This window comes from Saccostrea echinata, unplaced genomic scaffold (genome assembly GCF_033153115.1).
Source record: "Saccostrea echinata isolate AGI-Se365-2 ecotype Australia unplaced genomic scaffold, CSIRO_AGI_Sech_v1 ptg000034l, whole genome shotgun sequence".
Taxonomy (NCBI): domain Eukaryota; kingdom Metazoa; phylum Mollusca; class Bivalvia; order Ostreida; family Ostreidae; genus Saccostrea; species Saccostrea echinata.
In genome coordinates, this window is record NW_026889783.1 from 6,146,172 (window position 1) to 6,173,561 (window position 27,390).

General features: G+C 33.5%; 2 protein-coding genes across 2 annotated transcripts; both read right to left on the minus strand.

Moving 5' to 3' along the window:
* Positions 1-865: 865 nt before the first annotated feature.
* On the minus strand, positions 866-5,804 carry LOC133199638 (dynein axonemal assembly factor 5-like). Its single transcript, XM_061335494.1, has 10 exons — positions 5,137-5,804; positions 4,757-4,999; positions 4,523-4,609; positions 3,996-4,228; positions 3,547-3,756; positions 3,268-3,405; positions 2,762-2,930; positions 2,348-2,646; positions 1,641-1,989; positions 866-1,070 (listed from the first exon to the last, which is right to left on the minus strand). The coding sequence occupies exons 1-10, from the start codon at positions 5,765-5,767 to the stop codon at positions 943-945; spliced, it is 2,487 nt and encodes an 828-aa protein (XP_061191478.1). The 5' UTR covers positions 5,768-5,804; the 3' UTR covers positions 866-942.
* A 4,908-nt stretch (positions 5,805-10,712) lies between these two features.
* Positions 10,713-22,910, minus strand: LOC133199640 (von Willebrand factor A domain-containing protein 3A-like). Its single transcript, XM_061335495.1, has 30 exons — positions 22,774-22,910; positions 20,638-20,778; positions 20,241-20,343; positions 20,013-20,140; positions 19,784-19,873; positions 19,550-19,604; positions 19,321-19,422; positions 19,076-19,182; positions 18,784-18,909; positions 18,567-18,675; positions 17,902-18,099; positions 17,647-17,785; positions 17,442-17,545; positions 17,139-17,314; positions 16,870-16,989; positions 16,686-16,760; positions 16,503-16,597; positions 15,908-16,153; positions 15,688-15,806; positions 15,473-15,580; positions 15,275-15,368; positions 14,902-15,113; positions 14,668-14,786; positions 14,389-14,531; positions 13,797-13,941; positions 13,490-13,634; positions 13,110-13,261; positions 12,677-12,901; positions 11,441-11,493; positions 10,713-11,284 (listed from the first exon to the last, which is right to left on the minus strand). The coding sequence occupies exons 1-30, from the start codon at positions 22,833-22,835 to the stop codon at positions 11,235-11,237; spliced, it is 3,741 nt and encodes a 1,246-aa protein (XP_061191479.1). The 5' UTR covers positions 22,836-22,910; the 3' UTR covers positions 10,713-11,234.
* Between the last annotated feature and the right edge of the window lie 4,480 nt (positions 22,911-27,390).

Consider the following 27,390-nt stretch of genomic DNA (forward strand, 5'->3'; position numbering starts at 1 on the left):
GCATGCCTTTACAACGCAAACTACAAACTGATTTTGAAGCATCGTATCCTTGTATAAATTCTAGTATCCCCCCAAATCCACCTGTAACTGTCCATTCTTTAGACAAAAACCTTTAATTGCATTTGAAAACACAATAACTATTCAACGAATTACTATTCATCCCAGCTTACCTGTGACTGTCCATTCTGTAAACAATGAACTTGTCATTGTAAATGTGCTACCTGTCATATCTGATACCAGAAATGTACATTTTTTATTTAATTCTTAGAACAAAGGAAATCATGTTTTAAGTAAGAGAAAGGCCTTAAACTGTCCATTCTGTGAGAGAAAGAACTAATCTCGGGCCTACCGCCCTCGATTAGTTCTTTCTCTCACAGAATGGACAGTTTAAGGCCTTTCTCCTTTACGTAATTTCAAAAAGTCGAACGGCACACGGTTCAAATGTCTTTTAAATTTTATGCTTTCTTGAAGTAATTCTTCGGATGATAGAAGTTTTGGTGGTTAATAATCCATTTCAAATAATAATAAAAAAAAACAGCTTAGTAAGTATCTATAACTCCGTCGTTTACTCAAAGTTCTTGTAATAATGTACGCAGAGTAGATGTCTGTGGCATAAAGCATATTCAATCACCTGAAAAGTTTTACGGCCATGTTGCTGAGATTTATCTGTCAGATTTCAAACACAGGGCTCCACAATGGAACATCTTTCAAAAGTTAGCCACCCCACTTGACACTTGTTCGATCCTTTGCTAAATTTTGTTTTTGCAACTAAATAAAAGTCTGTGGGTGTCAGTTTCTACACATGTCCTTCCCTCTAAATGTCATATCATATAATTCAAATCTATATGGATAGACAAGACAAAAATGTGTATCTTAATTATTTTTATTCAATAAATTAGACGCAGAGAACACGTTGGCAGTGATGTTTCTGATCAGTCTTAATTATAGCAGTCCTTTGAGATATTCCATTAGTTTATTACAGTATACTGATGTCCGGTGTTTGTGTTTCACTTCCTCAACCTCCTGAAGTAACATCGTAGGGCAGATAGACCCAGATTTCTTCAGAACTTCTGTATAAAATTTAAAAAGAAACTAGTATCATGGTCACTCAACAATCTAATTAAAATCAGACCTCTTAGATCCGCGCCGTATAAACTCTGCGTAAGAGTGTATACGGCGTGGATCTAAGAAGTCTGATTTTATTTATATTGGGTCACTCAATATCAAGCTTTTATAACTAATAAATGAATAAACTGATAATAAGTGCTGCAAACAGGGTTATTTTTGTTTCATTTTATTATCGCCCTTTCATATTTGCAAGCAATTTTGCCCGTTTTAAATTCGCTCAGTTACAGTACTAGTTATGTTTAAGAAATTATACTGTCTTTGATTTCGCCCCATCTTAAATTAGCCTACTTGTGTCTAGCGCGAAAAGGGCAAATATAAAACGGAGGTGAAAATTTCCCTGTATACAGTAGTTCTTAACATTAAGTAGGATTAATACTTGACCACTACAATGATACTTTTAAAAATATTAAATATAATGTTTTCATCAATCACCTAAATTAGTTTTGTACATGTATTTATAAAATTAAGATACCATATTTATATAATTATATCATAGGTAAAAGGATACTTACCTAATATTGCCTCTTGTATTTTTTGCTCTGGGTCATCTAGATGAACCAGAAGTCCTTTGAAAATTGCCTCTAAATGAGCTCTATATAATGTGACATCGTAACCATTTTCAAAGCAATCAAAATAAGCCAAAAACGTCTTGGAGACAGTGATTCTGACTTCATCACTGCTGTCATCTAAACGTTTGAGAAGATCAGGATACATATTGTGCAGTCGATCTTGACCTAATTCTGCACCCATCAAATCAAATAATCGGGTCATAACCCGACAACAAATGAGTCTTGTACTTTTGTTGTCATCATCCAATGTTGTAATCATTTGTGTCAAGAGATCTTCAACAACAGAAGATAGCTGAAATGGAAACAGTATTTGATGGGCAATGTGTCATTGCTGTTAGTGAGTATATAACCTTTTCTAAACTAATGTCCTTACCTTCAAAATTCTGACTCTGACAAAGAGAATTGCAGTACATGTATCAGTAATCTAATTTACAATTGATTTATAATAAAATATATTTAAACTGATAACTAATAACTACAGAGTATACACATTTATAAATACAATATAAGCTGGTACAAAACTGTCTATTTAAATTTTTGCTTTATCCACTAGTACCTGCTCAGATGTAATTTGACTAATACATGTGGACACTACTTAATTAAAGAGCATTTGATACAGAAATATATTCTAAAGCTTGAAACACACTGACCATTTCCTTACTGAGGACTCCACTCTGTAACAATGCCCACATACAGGAGACAGCGGTGGTTCTGATGGCCCCCGCCACTCGTCCAGCCTTCCACAGACAGTTAGGAATGATAATATCCCTCACAACTGTTACAGCAAACTCCCCAAACTTATGACAGGAGTCCAGTGTAGAACCAGAGTTCATTACCAGTCTGGACAGCAAGGAGAAGAACTTCAGTCGCAATTCCGGGTCCTTATCTGGGTCAAGGTTGATCACAAAAATTGGCACCACATCATCAAGAAGATCGCCAACAACAGGTCCTTGAAAGAGACAATATGATTCAAATTAAAATCTTATCAAAATCAGGTTTAATTCTTATGTCAGCCTAAATATTCTTTTATTTGTCATGAAACTGTGGAATCATCATCAAATTACCACATTCAATAAGCAGAGTATCAAACACCAGCCTCTCAGTGGAGTGAACAGACCACATCGTTACTGTGGCCTTCAGCTCCTCTATCAGTGGTCTGGTGTGTCTACTGAACAGTTCCTGTCTGGATTCCATCACTTGGACTTTATATAACTTGTCTAGAAGGTCATTTACCTGTAAAATGATGACAAAATAGTACTGAAAGGACATTAATGAACAGCGATTCCTTGCAAGTTGTGATTTCAATGTCTATAGTGCATTTTTTATTTAGTACTGTATATAGGGTTATTTTAGTCCTTTCATACTTGTTTTAAATTTGCCCAGACACAGTTGTGTTACAGAGATAATGCTATTTAATTTGAGTTCATCCTGTTTTAATATTTGCCCACTTGTGACGAGGGCAAAAATAAAATGTGGGCAAAAATTTAGCAGAAATATCAGCTAGAAATTTTGATAAAATCTTCATAAACTGCTTTTATTCAGTATTTGTCCATGTTGCCAGTGTGTCTACCTGCTCTCTAGAGTCCTGGTTCTGGGAGAGAATGGTGATGAGGAGGTTAAAGAGCTGCTGACTGACCAATCCACAGTCCTCCTCACAAACCTGGAGAATTGCTGACGTACAGCTTAACAGCTGGGAGTGCATCTGCACCTGGAAATATAATACTTCAAGTTACCAGGACATAAAAATTTCTCTAAGTTGTAACCTTCTTTTGAAGTAAAAAATTGAAAATCAAGCTGTTTTTTTATTTGGTGGTTAATCATATTAATTTGTTTTATGGTAAACTGGAACCTGTGTTGTATAACAAATGTCTGTGTCATTCAGTGAAGAAATGATTTTGGGTAGGTAAGGCTTCAGTGCAGATCGCTCTGACCCTCTGATCACTGCAGCCAGGATCATTAGAGGACTGAATGATTGCATGGACTTTATGTTAGCGAGTATCATCTTACACCAGACCTCCGGAGAAACAAAGTATCCAACTAACTCAGCTGCCTTTTGTACCTACAAAGTTACTTTAGATGTTACATGCAATCTTTTTTAATACTGGAAAAAAGCTATCTTTTAAAACATTTATTTTAAAGTTTCCATTTCTTAACATAAGGAAAAATCTTAATTTACATATAAAATCTATCAAGAAAAGGATTCTTCATTTATTAATTATTGCTGTTTGGAAAATAAATTTATAATTTAGCAGCATAAACACATAAATATATAATTAGAGTGTATAATTGGATTCCTACATCTTTGACAACTTGACGCTCTTCATCAGCACAGGCTCTGTACATCCCAGAAGTTAACACAGCCATGTGTTGGGTGACATAATCTTCCGCATTAAGGAGGAGCCAGTAGAGAAGGGATGCTGACTTAAGTCTGGTGGCGACAACCCAGTCAGTAACATCCTTCATCAGGGCTGGGAGGATCTTAGACAGGTGTCGCATGATCAAAACTCGGCAACCCAAGTTTGGTCTCTCCACTTAAATTAAACATTACAATGATAAAATTATAAATTATGAAAAAAATATTTTTCATTAACATTATATACTTTGAAAACTTATGTCATAATAAGTTTTAAATTTGTTATTACACAGACAGTACTAAGAAAATGACACATTATACATGTTATAATAAATTTGTTTTTAATTTTTCACCATAGAATATATGTGCAATTTTTGCATATTTAACCTTGAAAATTAACATGATCCAAATTGCCTTGTCAAGTGAGAGTTACTTTGAATACATGTTATTTGCAAATATTTCATTCTCCTACCATTAGGCGGATAATGTGCTGGTTTTTCTTTGGAAAAATCTAATTGATCCTTCAGCTCTCCTTCATTTTCTTGTTCATACTTTAGCCCTACAAAGCATGATATGTTAATTAAATACTGTATTTTTATTTATTTATTTTTTTTTTTATTTTTAGCAATTTCCTTTGGCAATCACAATACCAAATGCAAACATATCCTCAAAAAAGACAATAAAAAAATTAAGAATTGCTAGATACCTGCATCATACCACAATGAATCTGCTAACTCTACAATCTCTGGTTGTGTGTCTGCCAGGCCGGTTAACAGCAGAGGTATTAACTTATGGTGGAAGGAGTAGCGATCAGGCAAGTCCAACAGCCAACCTCCTACAACTTTAACCACAGCCTTCCTGACTGCTGGTGAATCATCAAATAATCGCTGAACCAAATGGGACACAACATTGTCCATTGATTTACCATTGCCATACTGAAGAACATCGCCTACAGTCAAACGAAAAAGTATGTATTTGTAAAGTTCTTTGTTGGCATTGTAGGAATTCCTAGAAACTTTGAATTAATTTATAGATGAGAATTATATATTGATATAAAACAATATAGCCTAAATTAGTTTTTCTTACCTATTGTTTCGACTACTAATGTTCTCACTTTTGCATGCTGGTGTGTGATTGTCATTACCAAAGGTTTAATAAGAGATTCTGACTGCATATGGAAATATTCTGGGATAGATTTCGCAACTTTTGAAGTACATCTACAGCTCTCTTTCTTTACGTCTGGAAATGGGTCAATAATTGTACGTTGTAAAATTCTTATTATGTCATCTAAATATACTGACAATTTTTTTCCAGAAAATTCCACAATCTGGGTGAGAAATTCTGATAACATAAGCCGAATTTCCTCTGAAGGCTCTGTGATTTCTTGTTGACCAAGTCTTTGAACAAGTACTGGCATAACATACGGTAAAGTCTCGTCTGCTTTTTCTACCTTTTCTGTAAACTCTCGAAAAATACCAATGGATAATTCTCGACATTTTTCAACAGGATCTGAGAAAACTTTCAACAAAGGTTTTGCCACTTCACTGAACACCAATTGAAGTTCTGATGCCTCTAGAGCTGGTTTTCTAAGTAGAGTTTCTTTCTTTATGCCTTCTAATGCTTTCTTTCTAGTGTTTCTGTTTTCTTCTCCCAAACAATTAATATGTCGGGCAATTCCTTGAAGAACCGCATTGGAATTTTGGTCCACGCACGCCATATTGTTGATCGCAACGCCTCGTTTTCGTTATTTTACATTCACGAATTCCAATCCCGACATGTTTTAGAAACAAGAACGGACTTGAATCAAAAAAAAAAAAAAAAAAAAATACAAGAATAGATGGTTTTTCAAGTTAATTGATTAAAATATTTAATTATATATATATATATACATGATATAGTTGATTAGAAATTTAGATTAAATAAACCAGTCTTTTTTTTTTAATTTGTTTCGCTAAAAGAGTTTTAAAGATTGACTTAATGATCTACAAATGTGGTCATTAAGTATATTATCTTTATCATTTTTCCTCGCTCGTATGAACAAATACATGCTAATGAAAGGATAGACGTATTCTTTATATTACAAAGTTGCTAAATCAAGCTTTTAGACATGCTCTTTGAATCAGATCTGTATATCTTGTATACGTGTCGTATATCCGTGATTGCAATTTCTCTAAAATGTAAAACTTCAACATGTTTAAGCAAAGCAAATTGTGTTTAAAAATTTTTATGTCCAAATTGATTCTATTTATGTATTGTATATCATCCAGATTCATTAAAATATCCAAGATACTTCAGAATAAATATATAGATAAATGAATAAATTGATTAATTACTTGCTTAAAATAAGTAAATGAATAAATAATTTCATTCATGAATCCTACACATGGCCGTAGGAACCGGGGGAAGGGGGAGGTGTGTGCCCCCAATAATTTTGCTGATATATAGAATATCATAGAAAACATAGCTGCTTGTACCCCTCATTAATAACGTCTGATGACCTTTTTTTTTTAGCTTGTCAAGGAATTTTGGCACTTGATAGTCCCCTCCCCCCTCCCACACTGAAAATGTATGTTTGTACCCCCTCAAAGTGAAATTACTTCCTACGGGCCGGCTACATTATTAATAAATCAATAGTCCTCATCAACAAATTGATACATTTTTTAAAATCAGGTATATAGCTGCCTGTTTTGCTTCGGAATTGAAAACCAGAAACTCATAGGAAATCTATCATTTTGTCAATCTTGAATTTATAAATGTAAAATTTATAATATGATTTTAAAAGTTAAAAAAAAAAAACCCTACTTTTAACTAGGACTGGGACGATACAACACTTTCTATATCGATACATATCGCTATATTTGAAGCACGATACGATCTGTATCGCGATATGTTGAATTAGTTATAATTTTTTTTTTATATTGAAATGAACACAATATTTATTCACAAAGATAAGAATAATTTATTCAAAGAAGTTGTATTATGATCTTTTGTAAAACAAAATTCTTTTACACAAGTGGTGTTTAATATTATGTATTTCACATTTATATTTATATTTTGCATATTTATTTTATATATTTAACCCAAAAATGTTAAGTATAAACAAAGAAAAAACATAAGTCTTTTTTTTTTTTGCGATATTTCGATATTTCTTCATACGTATCGATATTCGTATCATCCTCACATTGAATCGATATTATAGATATCTCGATATATCATCCCCTCCCTACTTTTAGCATAACCCTGTTGACCAATTATGCGGGGGAGGTGTTATTTTTCGATTTCTTTGAAAAAAAAATGAATTTAAAAATTATAAAAATAATGAATTTCTAGTGTTTCAATGCATATGATATATCAAATATACCTATTGTTAGTGCATATAACAGCAGGCCCGTAGAAAGCAATTTTAGTTGGGGGGGGGGCACAGCCATACATGTTCAGTTGGGAGGAGGGCATCATCAACTAACAAAAAATCGTTGACAAGCAAAAAGAAAAAAAAAAAAAGTCATCGACGTTTTTATTGATGGAACACAAGCATATATACGAAAGTCCATTGAGCTCATTTTGGTAGGTAAAAAAAATATATTTTTCGCGTTAAAACGCGAAACTTTCGCGAATAAACGCGTAACTTTCGCGTTATAACGCGTACCTTTCGCGAATAAACGCGTAACTTTCTCGTTATAACGCGAAACTTTCGCTAATAAACGCGTAACTTTCGCGAATAAACGCGAAACTTTCGCGTTATAACGCAAAATTATACATATATAGTCATGTTACTCAGGAACTTGTGATCTTGACTGACAGATAAAAAACATAAACGCAGAGGGGGACTTCTATGAATTTATAAATGACATTTCTTCAGAAGATGTAAAAGAGAATTGATGCGAGAAATGGATAGATTAGTGTTGATTTTGCATTTAATCTCAAAACCCTACTAATTAATTTATTTAAATGAATATTCCTGTAAAAATTTCCTTGTTTTTCACTTGTTTAATCAAAGAAATTCTGTAGACTATTCTTTTTTCGCAGGAAGATCTCCACTCGTTGCTTTCTTTGAATAAATTGTCAATGTTTTCGTAAGTAATGGTATGACCAAGTGGTGCAACCTTAAAATACAATGTTGTATTTCTACAGTGAGTCTATCGGAGATGAAATATTTGATACGAATATTTGTCATCCAATTTTCACATTAGGTTACTCATGTGATGTGACACAATTGTTCCGTGAAATATACAAATTTACCTCATTGTTGTCAATTTTCTGAGATCTTTTATTTCAAATTCTATACAGAGTGTTCAATCTAATTAAAATTAGACTTGTATTTTCGCTCCTCTACCATACGCTTCAGCACTTGTATTGAACAGCATTGAGAAAGACAAAATGTGACGGCAAAAAAGATTTAGAAAGAGGAAAGACACATTCAATGGCGAGGAAACATAAAATTTCAGCTCGTGATAATCCAAGTTCAAAATAGTCTTTCGTTTTTTCACTGTAATGAATAAACTAGATCATTAAAAAGTAAAACAAACTGTAGACTTATGCAAATGTCTCTGTTTTACAGGGAAAGTATCGCGTTATAACGCCAAAGTTACGCGTTTATTCGCGAAAGTTTCCCGTTTATTCGTGAAAGTCACGCGTTTATTCGCGAAAGTTTCGCGTTATAACGCGAAAAATATATTTTTTTATCTACGAAAATGAGCTCAATGGGCTTTCGTACATATAGTTATAGTAACTTAGTAACTATGTTTTCTATAGTAATCTATATATCAGCAAAATTATTGGGAGGGGGCTGACACGGCCCCCCGGTTCCTACAACAATGAACAGTTGGATTTAAACCAAATAAATAAGTATAAAATCGGTCCATATATTTGATGTCTCGCATCTTTATTTGTTTACCATATGTCTCTCTTTCGATCTGTCAGTTTATTCGCTCATTATTAAAGATCTATAACCAGTGGCAGTTGGCTGATGTACATATGGAATTCTATACACAATGATGTTTCATTCCTTTTTTAATGGCAGAATTTCTTTTGACAAATACTGTATATGTACATATTTCTTAAGAAAAGCTAAACAAAAACGATGATGCACAACAAAGTGCAACCGGACGACTTTTAAGGAAAAATAATTAATTTTATTACAAATCATATGAATGATAGCGTGTATTTTGTTAAATATGCGGTAAAAAATAATTCTAATTCATATGCATGTAGTAACTATACAGATTTCTGCTTTTATGGAATTCATACGCATGTAGCTACTATACGGATTTCTGCTTTCATGGAATATGTGAAGGTAGCTTGATTTAAATCTCGAATGCGTAAGCATTCTGAAAAGGACATCAAGTTGAACTGACATTAGAATAAAACTATTTTAACGAGTACTCGACTATCGCTCGACGAAAGACCCCGGTTATTAGAATTGGTTATTGGAGTAAAAATCAATCTGATAAAATCATATTTTTGATACGCTCTTTGTACAGCTAACTATCAGAATTTCGGAGCATAACAAAGATCTGATTTTAATCAGATTAATTGGAGTGAAAATGATATCAATAGTAATGGCTAATATATACATGTATTTACAGTATATAGAGTTCCTTGTGCATATACTGTAATAACACTTTAGCATCTTTAGAAGTGTATACTGTAATCACACCAGAGTCTACGTATATGTACTGTAATTAAACTTTAAATTTTGAGTCTCAATGTATATCCTGTAATTACATTACACTACGTAGTCTAAAGGAGACATTTTAAAATAACTACACCATAGAGTTGAAGTGTACAGTATTTGCTGTTAACTACATACAGCAGAGTCAAAGTGTGTATGATAGGGAATACTGTAATTACAATATAGAATCTAATTGTATATGCTGGTTATTAGACTAATTACTAGGTAAAAACGACAAAGATCGTTGTTTTTAACTGTTTAATTAAATAATCCCTAGATGAATCCAAGATCAGTAGACTAAATGTCAAATCATTCACATAAAGAATTATGACTAAAAAATATATATGTAATTTTTATTTGATCATGTATTCAAGTTTATTACATTTTCAACAGTGAAATACTGTGATTTATTTATTGAATAAAAGTGATATTCTCTCACAGTGTGAAAGAATACCAAAAATGATATTCTCTCACAGTGTGAAAGGATATCAAAGTAAGTAAAAAATAATTTCTGGCCTGTTATAAGATAGAGATAGTAACTAAGTATCTTGATAGAGCTAAAACTGCAAATTTCTTCCTAAATATGTTGCTAAAATTCATGCTATGTAATGTTTTCAGTCTGACACACAACTTCTAAGGTATGACGTCTCAACCGCTCAACTATGACGTCAAGCCTATGACACTGTGTTAAGAAAAGACAGAGGCAAAGGGAAAATCAAAGAAAATGTAATAAACAGAAAATTCAATGTTTTGTAGATGAATATGGAATTTATTTCACTCATGAGACAGGATTTTTTGATATTTTCACTCGTGCTTCGCACTCGTGAAAATATAAAAAAAATCCTGTCCCACTCGTGAAATAAATTCCATATTCATCTTCAAAACATTGAATATCCTCTATTTATAAAACCACATATTAATACTTACTGTTTTATATAAATAGTACATAAATAGTACACGTAAAAAAAAAATACCAAAATATCACAGACAACAATGGACATATCAAGGAAAAAAATCTAGTAATTCAACACATGAAAACATGTACTAGTATCGTACAATATGTGGTTTGATTTTTAGAAAACATATAGAATGCTTTAGCTAACATATATATTTCAAAGTTTAAAATTTAAAAAGCACTTGTAATTTACAAGATTTTAATAGGCTACAAGTATTTTTAAAATTACATGTAGCTCTACAGCACCTACGAAAAAAATACCCTTCCAAAATGTTGTTTTAGCTATAGTTTTATGATTACTCTTCAACATTACGGTTTTTAAAAAATCAAGCATTTGATTTTTGATTTTAAAACAGCAGGATTTCTTGATTCATTCTTTTTTTCTACAAGTGTCTGACTCTTTAATACTGGATTGTATTCCTCTAGAACGTCTCTAAACATAAATGCATGACTTTGAACAGGAAAGCACTGGTAGACACTGCACATATTTATAGTCTTGTCTCCATGGTAGTTAGTCATATGCTACATGTACTACATAATTTGTTTGTCTGTTGTCTTCTATTGCACAGCTGTCTTTGGTTTACCAACAACGAAAGGTGTTACATTTCCTGGAAAAAAAAGAAAATATTTATACTTCCTTCCTTTTTAAATGCTAATGATCACTTTGCAATTGGTTCAATTGAAAAAAAAAATCTGTGCCAAATTTTTTTTTTTTTTACAATTTATGTGAATTTTGAGATAAAGTAGAACTGCGGTGTATATACCTTTGTTACTGGTTGGTTTTTCACTTTGGGACACTTTAGACTGATACAGTGATCTACAATAATAACAGAGATGACATATGATACAAAGATCTACAACAATACAGAGATGACATATGATACAAAGATCTACAACAATACAGAGATGACATATGATACAAAGATCTACAACAATACAGAGATGACATACAGTATACAAAACTTATCTAAATAACTAACATTTCATAAAGTCATACTTCATGTTTATATTTTATCTAGCACTTTCTATTATAAGAATATGTATCAAAGGGAAAGAGAGTCAGACTGAATTTTTCTGTATTTTTTACAGAAATTAATCTATTGAAACTTGACAGTGTTTGATAGTCTAGTCTGAATGACTGGGATAAATAATCCTTAGAAACTACTGTCTTTCCTTATTTGTGCAGCTTGAAAAGAATTTTTATTTTATTTATTAATTATCTGAAGAAATCAGTTATCAACTGAGTTACACCTAAACTGATTTAAAACAAAATCTTTGGGCATACATGTACTTGTACTGTCTTGATTAAGCAAGCTGATTGTGAGCAGTGTTGATAACCTGTACTGTCATGACTGAGCCAGATATTTGTGGGCATGTTGATTACATGTGCTGTCACGTCTGAGCCAGATATTTGTGGGCAGTGTTGATTACCTGTACTTTCATGTCTGAGATATATATATGTGGGCAGTGATGATTACCTGTACTGTCATGACTGAGCCAGATATTTGTGGGCAGTGTTGATTACCTGTACTGTCTTACAATTCACTGAGCCAGGTATTTGTGGGCAGTGTTGATTACCTGTACTGTCATGACTGAGCCAGATATTTGTGGGCAGTGTTGATTACCTGTACTGTCATGACTGAACCAGATATTTGTGGGCAGTGTTGATTACCTGTAATGTCATGACTGAGCCAGGTATTTGTGGGCAGTGTTGATTACCTGTACTGTCATGACTAAGCCAGATATTGGTGGGCAGTGTTGATTACCTGTACTGTCATGACTGAATCAGGTATTCCTGGGTAGTGTTGATTACCTGTACTGTAATGACTGAGCCAGGTATTTGTGGGCATGTTAATTACCTGTACTGTCTTGACTGAGCCAGATATTTGTGGGCAGTGTTAATTACCTGTACTGTCATGACTGAGCCAGATATTGTTGGGCAGTATTGATTACCTGTACTGTCATGTCTACGCCAGATATTTGTGGGCAGAGATGATTACCTGTACTGTCTTGACTGAGCCAGATATTTGCGGGCAGTGTTGATTTCTGACCCAAGTCTGCGTAGATCATCCCCATCAAACTCTGGAAGATGTGGATATTCAGTGTCCTCGAAACCCTCAGTCAACAGTTTGTGTGCGAAAAGTTGTGCATCAAAATCTGTCTGGCAGCGATGATATCTACCTCCTGTCTCTTGAGCCAACAGATGCAGGAAATTGTTAGCTGTGCTGCAATTAGCCAATTATGATATCTCTATGATAAATGGTTCAAAATTTCACATGTACTTCAAAATACCAGTATAACATTTGAAATCTACAAACTGAAGCATCAAAAATATGCTTTTACGTCTATGATTATATTCATTTATGAATTTGTTAATCAAGTTTATCATGAAATAATTGTAAACATTTAATGGAACTTAGATTCCTGCTTTACCTGTCATTGCAGTTGAAGGAGATGGTGTTAACAGGTGCCTTTCTTTCTGCATTCATCTCGGAGACTTCCTTTAGAACCAGTGAGGTACTTGTGTCTGGTTTACCATCTGTTAACATGTATACTGCTGTCATGTCAGGGTCGTCAAAGGCCATCTACACAACAAACAGATGCAAAATAGGTGAATCTCATATTGAAAAGTTATTACAAAGCACCTATCTAAATGTTATTAACATACAAACATTTTTAAGATCTTGCACATGATGAAAACAAAAATTTCAATGCCAGAATAATGATGAAAGAAAAAAGAATCTGACACAATAAAAATCTGATACAGTGATATTCATAATTAAATATCCTTTACAAGCTTATGAATTACCTACCCTGAGTGCCTCCAGTGTACATGTATTTCCCGAGGCTGTGAATCTCGAGGACCATGACACAGCCCGATGACAGTTCTCCTGAGTGGCTGGAACTAACCTCTCCTTCCACTTCTCACAGTCTCCAGAGAAACGGATCAGGTTAAACCTATAGAATGTGCACTCATAATAATGAATAGGCATAAAATTTTATCTGGCATTAACAATATATGATTTTTACACATACTTATTTTTCACTTTCTTTCCTTTTAAAAACATTAATTCATTTTTTAAACTATGGTAGGTAAAAAAATACAAATAAAGATGCTACCTAGCACCCAATCTGTAGAGCTGATCCCAAATCAAGGCAGCTAACTCTTTTTTTAACTCATCCATATACTGCTCCATTGATCCAGATGTATCGACCAGAATCACCACCTTCTTGTGAAGGATGGTTCCAAACACTCTTCTACTGCCTGGAAAAAATCCCATAGTCTCAATATAAACAAAATAATTCTAATTTCAGTACTATTTTATTTATTATTCACAAAAACCTTGTTTTTCCCGTAATTACACAAGACTGTCTGTTCAGAAAAATTTCATTTTCGTATATATTTTTATTAGTATACATTATATATACCAATAACCAGTGTTTGTGAAAATTTTGTCTCAATTATAAATACCCCAAAAATAAATTTTGGGGTAAACTAAAACTAAAATTTGGTGATATACAGTACATGACCTATGGGAGTTATAGTATATCAAAAGGATCGAATCAGTGGTCTAAAGCATAACATGCTGAGCAAAACCTATATCTGATACCACAAACAATCTAAATATTTTTAAAGAACCATAAATGCTTAAATCGATCTTAATTATAATATACACCCTTGAGATAGAGATGATTTATTTATGATACATACCACTGAGGAGCCACTGCAGACGTTTGAGATACCTCTTCAACACCTTCTCCACTTGTGCCTCATAATCCTTCAGTTCATGGGGCAGCAGCTGCAAGTGTTTGACGGTTCCCTTCACATTTATGCTTGGGAAAATATCACAATATCTACAAATATTTTATTGATAAGTCAGATTTACGCACAATACCCAGACCACAAAAAAATGTACAAGATATACAAGTGATCTATAAAATTATTGATCAGTATAAATCATGGCTATTGATAATGATAACTAGGACTTACTTGGCAGAAACATGTTTGTGAAGGGATTTGACAGTGCCCTCATTGTGTTTACAGTCAGGGCCAGCCACCAGTTTATCAAGATCCAGCTTAAGCTTGGACAAACTGTACAATCTCATCCACTGGAAAAAGGATGACATAATAATCATACCATACCTCTAAATCAAATACCAGAACATCTACAACTGAGGTCTGTCCTTCATTTACAAAATATAAATTCTGAATCCTGTGCACTACCTCTTTGGTAGAAACAATGTCCTCCACATCTGGTATATTGGGCTGCCCCACAGCTTTCCTAACCGACTTCTGCTCTGGGTACTTCTTAATGACACTACCTGTCCCATCTCCCATCTTCTGCTTGTTATCCAGGAAGAAGCTGGTGGTGGCAAAACGTTTGGAAGACTTCACTCTGGACATTGGGTCCCTGGCTGAGCTTGGCCTGTCCTTGCCTGTTAAACAAAATAAGGTACAATAATTAAATTAAACACATATCCAAAAAGAGGACTTAAACAGCTTTCAGACAATTTTTTTCTAATATGAAATAATATGTTATGGTTTACAAAATTATATGCAGTAACCAAAAATGTAAATTTCATAGAACTGTAGTTACCATTTGTCTGTCTATCTCGTAAGGATGAAGATGAAGCACTTGTTGGTCGTCTTGATAGAATTTTGGCTCTCTCTTCTCTAACCTCTGTCCTTTGCTATTCAACACAAACAGTAAAAATAATATATTTGATATTCGCTGTATCTTTTTCATGCAATGCTGGGAGTACCACTAATAAAAATTTACTGATATGTTACCCACCTGTCTGTAAGAAGCTGGAGGGGTACAGGACATTGCTGGGGGTAGGGCCTTCCTCCTCATTCTGGGTGGTGCTGGAAGGGCTGCCATCTCATCTAGAAATTCCTGATGCTGAAATCAACAAAACCTGTATTTTGCAATAACTCCATCATATACGAACTTTTTGGAAGAATATATAGATCTGCAAGTATATATAGATCTGCATAAAGTATGCTTACAAATCTATTTCTGTATTTTTTCTTCACCGATTCCACCAATAATTGAACTTTCTTGGAGAAGTTCATAGCCTTGTCAATTTCTGTCGTAATATGTTGAATGTCATCACTCTCAATAATACCTGGACAGTGATGAACAAAGGTTAATACAGAAGAAAAATTTACAAAAATCTATATTTCTTTGTACAACATGGCTAAGTTTAAAAGAGTGAAAAATGAAAACCTGTTTCTCTAAACCAGTGGAATCTGCCTTTGCTACAGTGTGCCATGTTCCTGAGACATTCCGCTGTTCTTGTGATGTTGGCATAACGTCCAGGTATGGCTCCCTCTGCATCATAGTCGTCAACATTGAACAGGATGGAGTGCAGGTGGATACCCCTGCCTGAAGTTGACTGCTCTATGTAGGAACAGCAGATATCTTGAGTCTGGTCTGGAACTCCACTTGTGAACAGGTAAATTCCCTCAGAATCTGCAGAAAAATTTAAATTTCATGTCTATAGATAATGAGTGATCTCTTAAATTGAGTGACATCTCCTCCCTTCTTCATAAAAATAAAGTTGCATAAATGAGACTGATATAGAGGGATTTTTTTTCCTTTTCTACACTGATAAAAGAACTAGAGGTCCATGGACCACAGCACTCATCAAAGTGTCATAATTTTCTTCATGACAAATGAATATAGTATATATATATAATTTTTATATACAATGAACGGAATTCTTTTTGTGGCTATGAGATAACTGTCCATTGTTTCAACAAGTTTAATTCATTGTATGTTGAGGTTTAAACAAAGAAATGTTCAAATGAGTGTATCTTACATATTTTGTGCTTTATTTCCTCTTCATTTTCAACAGCCAACTTGAAAGCAGACAAGAAATTTCTACTTCCTCCACACTGAAGATCCAGGACCCAGCTGTAGATAAATTAATACGTATTCTGAAACATGTCCATCTTAAAAGATAACCAAATACAATCTTCATATCTTTAATATCGTGACTTACTTCCATGCTTCTTGCAAATTAGCTGGAGTGGGTTTAATCATGGTTGGTTTAAATGCAACTGCTTCACTTCCAAACCTATAAATAGGTTTTAAATTTAGTTAAAGGCATGGGGAACATGCTGTGTGCTTTTACAAATGTTTATGCATGTGGCTAAATTTTACCTTGAACTGACAGAAATACTTACGCAATGATGTTAAAGTACTCTTTGTTGGCTAATTGTTGTTCCATCAGAAGTCGGATAGAGTGCTGAATGTGTACCAGGTAGTTCACATTAGAAATGGACATGTCAATCAATATCACTACACTGGAAAATATACAATATCAATGGATTTACAATCTTATTTTGCTAATTTATCTAAAAAAATACCACACTTAAGGTGAACAGTTTTTGTATAAATACTAATTATAATCCAAATCTCGTAAAATAAATGACTAAATACTAAAGACACAAACTTTTTTTCCACAATGGTTCCGAATATCCTGCGGCTTCCACTGGCTAGCCATTCGATTCTCTTCTCATACAGGCGTACAGTACTGTAGAGCTGTTTCTGGTACTCAAACAACAATGACATATCTACATGGATGTTCTTCACAGATCCATCATGCCACTGAAACTGCACCATGGCTTTCTGCAGAATAATAAACAATTCACATATAATATACATGTAAAGTTACATTTATTTCAATTGCTAGAAATAGAAATATCTATACATGTGGTACAAAGCCAATTTTTTACAAGATTTCTTTTACACTAACCTCATGAACTTGAGACTGTACAGCTTTCTTGATTACAGGGATAAATTCCTCTTTGTACGAGTAAGCATTTGGAGCAAGGATCTGGTACAGATCTAACCTCCTCGCTATAACACAAACAAATTATCAATTATATAAAGACTCAAAGAATTAAAAAAAGAGATCTACAAAGACCACATACACTCCTCTGAAGTTAAAGGTCACAAACCTTTCAGTCCATGTTGTTGGATCCATCCAATAGAAGATCTTGCCTGGAACTTGGGAACTTCTATTTTTAGTGGCAGGTCATGACCTGGAGGTCGAGGTAGAAACCGTGACTGGGGAAGCTTGGCTACTTCTGTGGTTATCTAAGTAGGAAGGAATTATCCACATAATGAAGCTCTTACAGAAATTTCCATAAAGCATAAAGACTGTATGAACAAAGATAAGTTTTGGGAATATGAAACGTTTGAGAAAATCTTACTTCACTCATGATGCTGACCAAGGCACTTCCCATCATACCATCCCTCATTTCCTTGATCTTATTGATGACTTCCTGTGCTTTCTGGATTTCCTTCAATAAGACACTGATGTCTGTCCCTGTGTAGATCTGATCCTCACAGTTAGCCGTGTAACAGTGATAGCTGCCGTGGGACACCTCAGACAGACTCCGCAGTGTTAGCTACAATAAAGGTGTGTAACATATTTATCTAATTTGTGAAAGCAGCTAAAATATAACTCCTTCTAAAATAAGCAGAACTCACAAATATATTGTTATAAACCCTTCAGAGGGAGTGCACTATGTGTCCGTACCCTTATGATGAAGATTGTCCTATGATGCATTCTTATTCTATACATATAAAATGTTCAGTGTACATGTGTATTTCTAAAATATTGCCAACTAGTGTCACTGTTTTCAGGTGACATCAAAGGCCATGTTGTCAGTGTGTTGTATGAGGTGATGTTGCTATTACTACCTTATATACTAGTGTCATGTGCAGAGAAATTAGTCAATAGATAAAGGCATGCACTACTTTGGCACACTATCTGCCTTATTAGTACTTTGAATACTGTTTGAGAATGGTAGGTTATCAAATCTCAAATCGTTAAGAGACAAACTCACATAATGATGTGGGATATTATACTCACATTTGTCAAATGATTGCTGCAGTCATAAGCTACGGTCTGTAGAGGAATTCCTTGGCCTATTCCCAGCTGATGTACATAGTCACACAAAATTTCAGAAGTCTGATCAGGTCTATGAATATTAATAAAATTGTGGTTTATCTATCATGATTTTCTACATATATGTAAATGTAGCATAGTGTACACACATTGAACATCACCTTGGCATACAGATACTTACACACTACCCAGAATGATCATCACCGAGTCAATATCCTGAACTTTGAGGACATGTTTGAGGGCTTTAAGGAGATTGCAGCCTCCTGATGGTTTCAGCCTCATCACCCACTCCTTTGCCTCCTCAACTCTGTAAAATAAATACAAAACATCAATATCATGAATTTGCAACGCCTCTCTAAGACAACTTTTAACAATATTATACACATTTTATAATAAATCTACATACTAGATTTCACAAAATTTGCATTAAAAAAGTAAGATAAACTAAAAATATGGTCATATTGCATGCTTACATCCTGCAGTTGACATCTCTAGCCACAGGCCACAGTGGATCAATGTCTGTTCCAAATGACATGAGGTAAATAGACTGACGCTGAGAAAGCTGCTCATCAATAAGGTGCTGAAACATACAACACAAACTTCTAGTTAAAATCTCAGTTCACATGCATTAGATTAAGTTTTGAATTCAAAGCACCTAATTTTGCACAACATATTAATGCTGAATAATATTGGCTCTATTATTGGATGTCATACTAACAATGAGTGATTCTTGGAATGCAGTTATTCTCCCAAAGCCAGCATTGGCATCTGATGTGTCCACTACAACTGCTATACGTTTGCCACGAATGTTACCAAATATCTGTAATAAAAGCAAGGGGCCTTTAGTGATGCTGGTAAACAGAGGGCTAAAAAAACATAGAACAAGTATATAAACATGATCCTTTGTACTACATCTCATTCCTCCTGAAAATTTGAAATAGTTTTACCCTTTTACTTCCCTGAAGCAGCCATTTTATTCTCTTTGTGTACATCTCAATGGCCCTGAAAAAAAAGTGTTTCTTTGTTGACATTGGCCTGTTACATGTATACATAAGGTATATTCTAAACATTATCTGTAATTAAAACAGCAACGGACATTGTAAACCCATTCATAACCATAAACTTTCTCTATTTCTATAATACTTAATCACTAAAGACAATTAAACATAAATTTTACTTACATGTTGAGTTTATATTCAAATTCATTGACATCATAAGCCTCAAACTGTATATGCTGCATAGCTTTCCCTGTTCTGTGGTCTGGTTTCATACTGAATAAAAGATCAGTTCCAAATTTAAATTGTAACTTACCAAATGCTCTATTAAGATCCCAATATTTAAATTTCATACTGAATAGACATGCACTTGCTGTTGACTGAATCCAGTCTTAAAGAAGGGAATCTGTCTTACTTTCCAATTTTCCCTTTATCAACCAAGTCTTTCAGGGTCAATTTCATGTACTCTACACTGTGAAGTTTTAACCACTCCTCAGAGTTCTGAAGTTCGGCATTCATCATGGCTTCACTACTCTGAAGTTTCTACAAAAGAAAGACAAACATTCAAAAAAAAAATATTAAATTCCAAGCATTACTAGGCAGGGAAACTACAGCTCAAGAACACAGATAACGGTGTACTGACCATCAAGTCCCTGGTCTGACTGACATGAGTTACAGTAAGCGGGTGAGGTGGCTTGGCATTTTTCACAACTGGTTTTTCCCAAGGTATCGGATTTTCCCATGTTCTAGAAAATTAATCAGGGATAAGTTTACAAAATTCATTTTTTTATTGCATATACAATGTAATGTCAGATTCATAATGAGGTACAGTGTAACAATAAATTGATGTTTTATTTACAGACAAATGATATTTCTCTCCCTGTGCCTGTAGACCTGATAGAAACTCATATTCCTTATGGTAAACTTCTTAGACTAATACTTGTATCATTGATAGTCATTCATACTTTATTCACAAAATAATAAGATCAAATAATAAAGATCTTTTTATGAAATACAGTTTTTCTTTCATTTTTTTTTACCTGGGGTGATCATCAAAGGAAGTATCTGAATCACTGCCATCTCCATCATCATCATCATCATCATCATCATCTGCAACCTCTAATTCTTCTTCCTCTGTGTCATTTTTTAAAGGGTTCTCTATGTCTTCATTTATTTCCTTTCTAATAAAGTGAGATTAAAACATGAATATTTACATTTGCTGTATTTTTCTACTAAGCCAATTGTGACATTGATTTGAAAGCCATTTTTGTGTATACTCACGTGTAGAAATATACACTGAGCAACTCACACTAAATTGAAGGGACGTCACAATGAGGCTACAGAGATGTTAAAAAAAATATTACGATATAGGGCAGCGAGAAATTCAAACACTGAGTATATTTTTGGTGCATTTAAACATGTAAAATGTAAATACATGTATAAGGAATGTTTTAAGTTTAGTGTGAATTATTGGTGTGTAAATCACACAGACTTGTACGTAAACATACATTTCATGAAGTGCTAGCACACTTCATGAAATATGCCTACATGACAAGTCTGTGTGATTTATACACCAATAACTCACACAAAACTTAAAAACATTCCTTAAATAAATCCCTGAAAGATTTTTTACATTTCTTCAAAATGAATTTCTAAAACATGGTGTGAAAATATAAGAATATCAACTCTTTGATAATAGATTAATCCAGTTTCATTGGAATTGGTACCTAATAATACTGTTGCCTCATATTCAATCCCAAGCATATGCACAAACATGCTTCTTATAAACATGGAGCCCACGCTGGTACAACAATATGTGGATAAAAGGATAAGTCAGATTTTCGCCCACAAGCCCTGTAGGATTGGGGGGGCTGAATATACTATGTTTATCCTAAAATGTGTTTGCCCTTGACACCCATAGCCCTAGTTCTCATTCACCCTAAGTCTGTTTGCTCTAATTCTTGTTGGCCCTAGGTCCTTCTGCACTATTTTAAAGTGAAATATGTTAGATTTTTAATGTTCATAATCATTTTTTATTTTATTACCTATTAATGCCTCAATTAAATTATTGTTTTCAAAAAATAATGCAAATTGTACCAAAGCTATTCAGAATAGCTTGATTTTGCTATTTTATCATACTTTTTTCTTAAATTTGTTATTTTTTTAGCATGTACAAAAAGTTGCACCTTTCTTGCAGTGATAGTATTCAACCATGAACTCTTCTAAAAAAAATGCATGTAAAAATTGCTCATTAAATTGCGTCTCCTAAAGAGACTTCATACTCAAAGTTCTGAAAGTTTTGGGGCTATATAAAACAATTGATTTGCGACCACACAGTTACCTCCTTATGAAATTATAAAGCAGGTCAATTATGGCCAACAAGATAGTTGATTGATAATAATTCAGCACAATGTTAAGCAATCATATGTATCCATGCCTCAACACACGCAAGGTGGCGTACAGTTATCCAAACAATGGAAATACATCTTTTACTGAAAAGTTTTCAAAAGCTGAAGTGTTAGAGCTATCTTTGATTTGGGTTGCTTTTCTCATATAGTCTATAGTTCAGATGAATAGTCAAATACTTGCAGCAACTTTTTGTCCATTTCTTACCAAAAAAATTGAAAAGAAAAAATGCATATAAATAGCTGAATCAAGCTATTCTGAACAGCTTAATTAAGCTATAAAGCTCATTCAAATTACAGGCGCTCCTTCTGATCTGTAAGTTTGTTAAGATGACGAAAATTAATTAGGTCTATCCCTCTATACTAAAAATCAGTATAAAGGGGTAGACCTATGTAGACTTATCATTTCGTCATCTACAAACTTACATGGGGAATGCCTATGATTCAAACCACATTGCTAAATCAAGAGATTGTCCCGAGTCCTGTGACCGAAGATTCCATGAATTTAAGATGCCTTTTTTCCGAAAGGATGCGCAATTATGTGCTAGGTCAGATGCATGACATCATACTAAGTTAATTAAATATGTCTATTTAAGCCCATCGGTATAGCACTGGACTGTCGTGTCAATCCAAACCAAAGGCTATTACGTGCATCATCAATATTATACTGACATTCATTTGAACCCCGCGTGATATAAGATCTTGGACTGTTTCTAACGATTTACAATTGAATCAGACTTCAAAACATTATACACTGAATGTATAGCTTACTCTGATTCCTCTTCCTCAAGCAGGCTGGTTTTTCGACTTCCACGACCAAATATTGAGTCCATATTCCTAGAAAAGGGTGCTATTTTCTTTCCGCCATTAATGTTGTCGTTGTTGCTATCCTGGAAACGAATTTTGATTGGATAACCACAGCGCTTGGGAGGGCACTTCTCTTTCAAAAAGAATTTCGATCCCGATCTGAATAATCACGAAGCCAAGGAAAGAATTCAACAAAGAAAGAAGGAAAGAATAAATAAATAAATAGATAAATAAATAAATAAATAAATAAATAAATAAATAAATAAATAAATAAATAAATAAATAAATAAATAAATAAATAAATAAATAAATAAATAAATAATTTTTTACTCAAAACAAGATTAATAATTTTCGGCACCTTTATTTTTATGAACTGAATTTTTCAACATATTGAGAGTAAATTCAGAGCATTTAGGAGTAATATTTGCCAGTAATTTAACCTGGAAAATGCATGTGTAAGAAATCTTTAAGGCATATAATCGCTTGGTAATGATGCATATATACATTAGATTTATGTTCTACAGAAAATCTCTACCAAAAATATATATTTCCTTAGTGACACCTGAATTGGATTACGCTGACACAATATGGGACAATATACCGGATTATTTAGTATACAAACATGAAATCAAATCAAAAAGGAGGAAAATTCGCCTTAATCAACTCCACAAAACATATCATAAAAATATATATCTGATTACTTATTAAATATCAGTTTATAGTGGTATGGAAATCATCATAACAAATGACAAGTCTTCGTTAATAAGGCCATTCCAAGTTTTTTCTATGTTTAGCGTCCGCGTGCGCCTTGGTTTTTAAACCCCCAATATCAGGGGGAAAAAAACCAGTAGACCGAAATTGATTATTCTAGTCGAAATCTATGAATTCTATTATTTCTTGTAATTATCTGTCCACAATTTTTCATATTTGGTATATTTTAAGCATTAAGTACCTTGATTTTGTTAAAGTATAGATCTAGAAAGGAGAAAAATATAATTTTTTGAAATCAAATCATTTGATTGACGTTACTTTTATGACTATGAAGTCCGTTTTCTTTTCTTTTTTTGTTTTTTGGTCTGTGTGTTTTTTGCGAATATGAAAGATGGGCGGACCCTAAACACAGAAAAAACCTGGAATGGCCTAAATTCAAAGTGGAACACAGCTTATATAGTACTGTTCTTTCTTTCCTAGTACAAAACGCTCTTTTAATAAATTACCCATCGTGATTCAAACTAATCTAGCTCTTTTTGTCGAGTTTCAAATCATGCATAAACAGTGTTAAATTCTAGTCCATCTAGCTATCTAGAATACTCAACTGTATTTGTGTTGGGAGTAGGATAAGTCAAGTACAAAACATATAAAATTCAGATGTGAATGTAGTCCTGCTCCGTAGAAATCTGTGTAACTCACTGCACTGTTATACTGTGGCGCGATCGAAACTTTCGAACATTCGTATATAATGTAACAATTTTATTGATAAGAGCACGAAATAGAACAATCTATGTGTTGATATACTATTTATGGTTCTTAAAACCTTTCAAATGAACAATAAATACATGATTATGTTTCTCAGGACTTCCTGATTGAAATTAAATGATTTAAATCCAAAAACATTTGAAAGAATGGGTGGAAAAAAGATGTCAAATGAAGTTTTATAAAATGTTATTTCTTTATGTAATATACGAGGATTGTCCTAAAATTCCGTAGACAAGGTTTTGTAGGAATCCGGTACCATAATTTAATGAAACTTTGTACATAGGTTAACCAACAATCACTAATAAATTTATGGACAAATATAAAGTAATTACACAGATTAACCCTATTTACGTGAAATATTTCATTGTCTGGTGTAGGAAGGCGGCGCATGTACCCAAAAATTACATTTAAGAATCGGTATATATCATTTAAAATCACACGAAAAAAGTATTTAATATTCAGAATTTCGGGAATGTGATAGAAATGAAAATTATTAAAATTGTATTATTAACTACCTTTTGTCAAATTTTGGTGTATATATACTTTAACGAATATGAATTTTATAATGTCATATGTCCACTGGTTTAAAATCTGACTTGTTGAAAAATGGCGTCTGCGTTGATACAGGACACTGGACTGTGTTCAATTGTTTTGATCCTGAATTCAGTATAGTGTACTCCTACAGATATGTACATGTATAAGCCAGAGAAATCTTTTTTATTTCATATTGACATCGCTGTAAACTGATACCATACACATATTCGAATTTCGATCGATCGATCGAGAGAGAGATGCCGACATGACACTGATCAATAGCCCCGCCTCCTATTCACTAACGTGTCGTTGCTTCAATTTTGATTCATGGCACCAAAGCATTGCTTTTTTAAACAAATGTTCTACCTAATATGATCATGAGTGTAGATCTTGCTATTGCTTGTAAAATATTATTAACAGCTTGAAATTGGTAGAGGAAGAATCCCAAAAGGACCCAGTATAGGGCGTTAAGTCCACTCATTCTTTGTTTATTATTGAAACAAATAATTTTGGTCTGATTGTTTAATTAGTAGAAAAGTTATATGTTTTTGATAATTCAGTTGATTTATCATCAGTTCTAGTAAGTGTGGGAAATCATTTTCTCTAGTTGTGTTTTACATTTTATATTAGTTGTCATCTGTATACTCTAACTACATGTTGTATTTGTAGAGAGCAGGATAAATATTTTTGATTTGTTTTCCAATCCCCCTTTTCTATTGCTCATTTACCAATGTTGCATTTGCAAATTTGTCCAAAAAAAAAGTTTAGATTAAAAGAATTTTAAAAATAGTTCCCTTCACTTACGAGTTTCCCATTCTTTTTATATTTTCTTTTCAATATAATCAATAATAACCTTAATGTTATTGTCAGGAAGATTTCAGAGACTTTCCCCCTATATATTCCCAATCAATCAATCAATCAATCAATCAATTTATTCTCACATTGTGTAAGAATAAATTGATTCCCCAATTCCCATGTAAAATGTTATCCCCACCCTATCCCCAGGAGCTAGGAGCAAACCAGAATCAGACTACCTGAGGATGCTCACTAAATAAATATTACTTATGGCTCTGCTGTTCTAATAAGAAGACTTCCTCTACATTTCAAAGTAAAACTGAGACCCCTTATTGTGGCCCCATCCTACCCCAAGATTTGAACAAATTTGCATAAACCGAAGATGTTTCCATATCAATATCACTTAAAGTGTATCATGTTCTTGAGAAGAAGAAATTAAAATTTTCACAGACTATGATGTAAAACTTTGATCCCTATCGTGACCTCACCCTATCCTCGGGGACAACAACCCTAGTTGTGATATTATGTATAATAAATTATTTACTATATTATTGTATTACTATAAAATAATTATATTAAAATTATTTGAATACTACAATGTTAATAATAATAACTACATATTTAATTATGTACGGGGTCTACATCAGAGATTTGCGCTTCCTTTGCTCAGTCAACAGTTCTTGGTGTATTTGTTTTATATGATGAACTGCATTATTCCTCAGAATTTCCTGAAGGATTTTTATGGACGAGGTGTCCATATTTCTCGGAATGTGTTCTCTCCGGCTTTCTTCCCAACTTAACAAACCCCAGAGCGCAGAACGAGGTTCTGTCACCGTCACAATGAGGGGTTCATAGCTATATTCCTCCTGACAAACAATGAGAATTCCACTGATAGTACGGTCGCTGCTCCTGACTAGTATTGTTTTTATGTATACAGTTTGTACACTTTCCTTTGAATTATGCCAACTATTACGGAATTTAAGTCCTTTCAAGCTCTGTGTGCTTCCTTCCGCATACAACATATCATTCCATTTCTTTCGTGAGGACTTTGGTAAACGTATGCCTATCAAATATTTCAAACGGATGAAGTTGCTTTTATAGTATTCATGTATGAATTTATTTTGATGAAAGAAAGAACGTCTTATAATTTGAACATGCTTTTACATGAAAATTGATTTTTTAATTGATCATAGTTTTGTTAGTATTTCGCATGTTTTGACTAGTTAACTAGATTATACAGTGAATATACCAGAAAACCGAGTCTCTCTTTCCCAGTATTCGAACAGAGTGTGTATGTAAGCCAGTGGTACATCTCTTTTGACGAAATATTGGCAGGGTCTTTGTGGTGAATAAGGTAGGTTAAGTCCTTGTTGACGCAGGGCCCAGATGTGATCCTCTCGTACCTGTATTAAACAACCCTATATAATGAACGTCCCAGGAAATTCAAGTGATTAAAATCATTCATCGATATCAAGAAATCAGTAAAATTGTAATCTGTTCTTTTCTTTTAAGCCCATGCATGAAAATAAAATTTGCTAATTAACATTTTTAAGGTTTTAAAAAGTGATTCGCTCCACATCTTTGCGTGTACAGGAAATAATGTCACAGATAATTTTTTTTTGGTCTTAGCCATAGTAATGGTAATTGTGATAATTACAAAGGATCTCGCACAGAAATAGGAAATAAATTCAAACTGAAATTTGGTGATCTTGTCAACGCTATGTAAGCTAGCTAGATGCAAGAGCCAAAACAAGATGTGAGCTTGAGAACACCTGT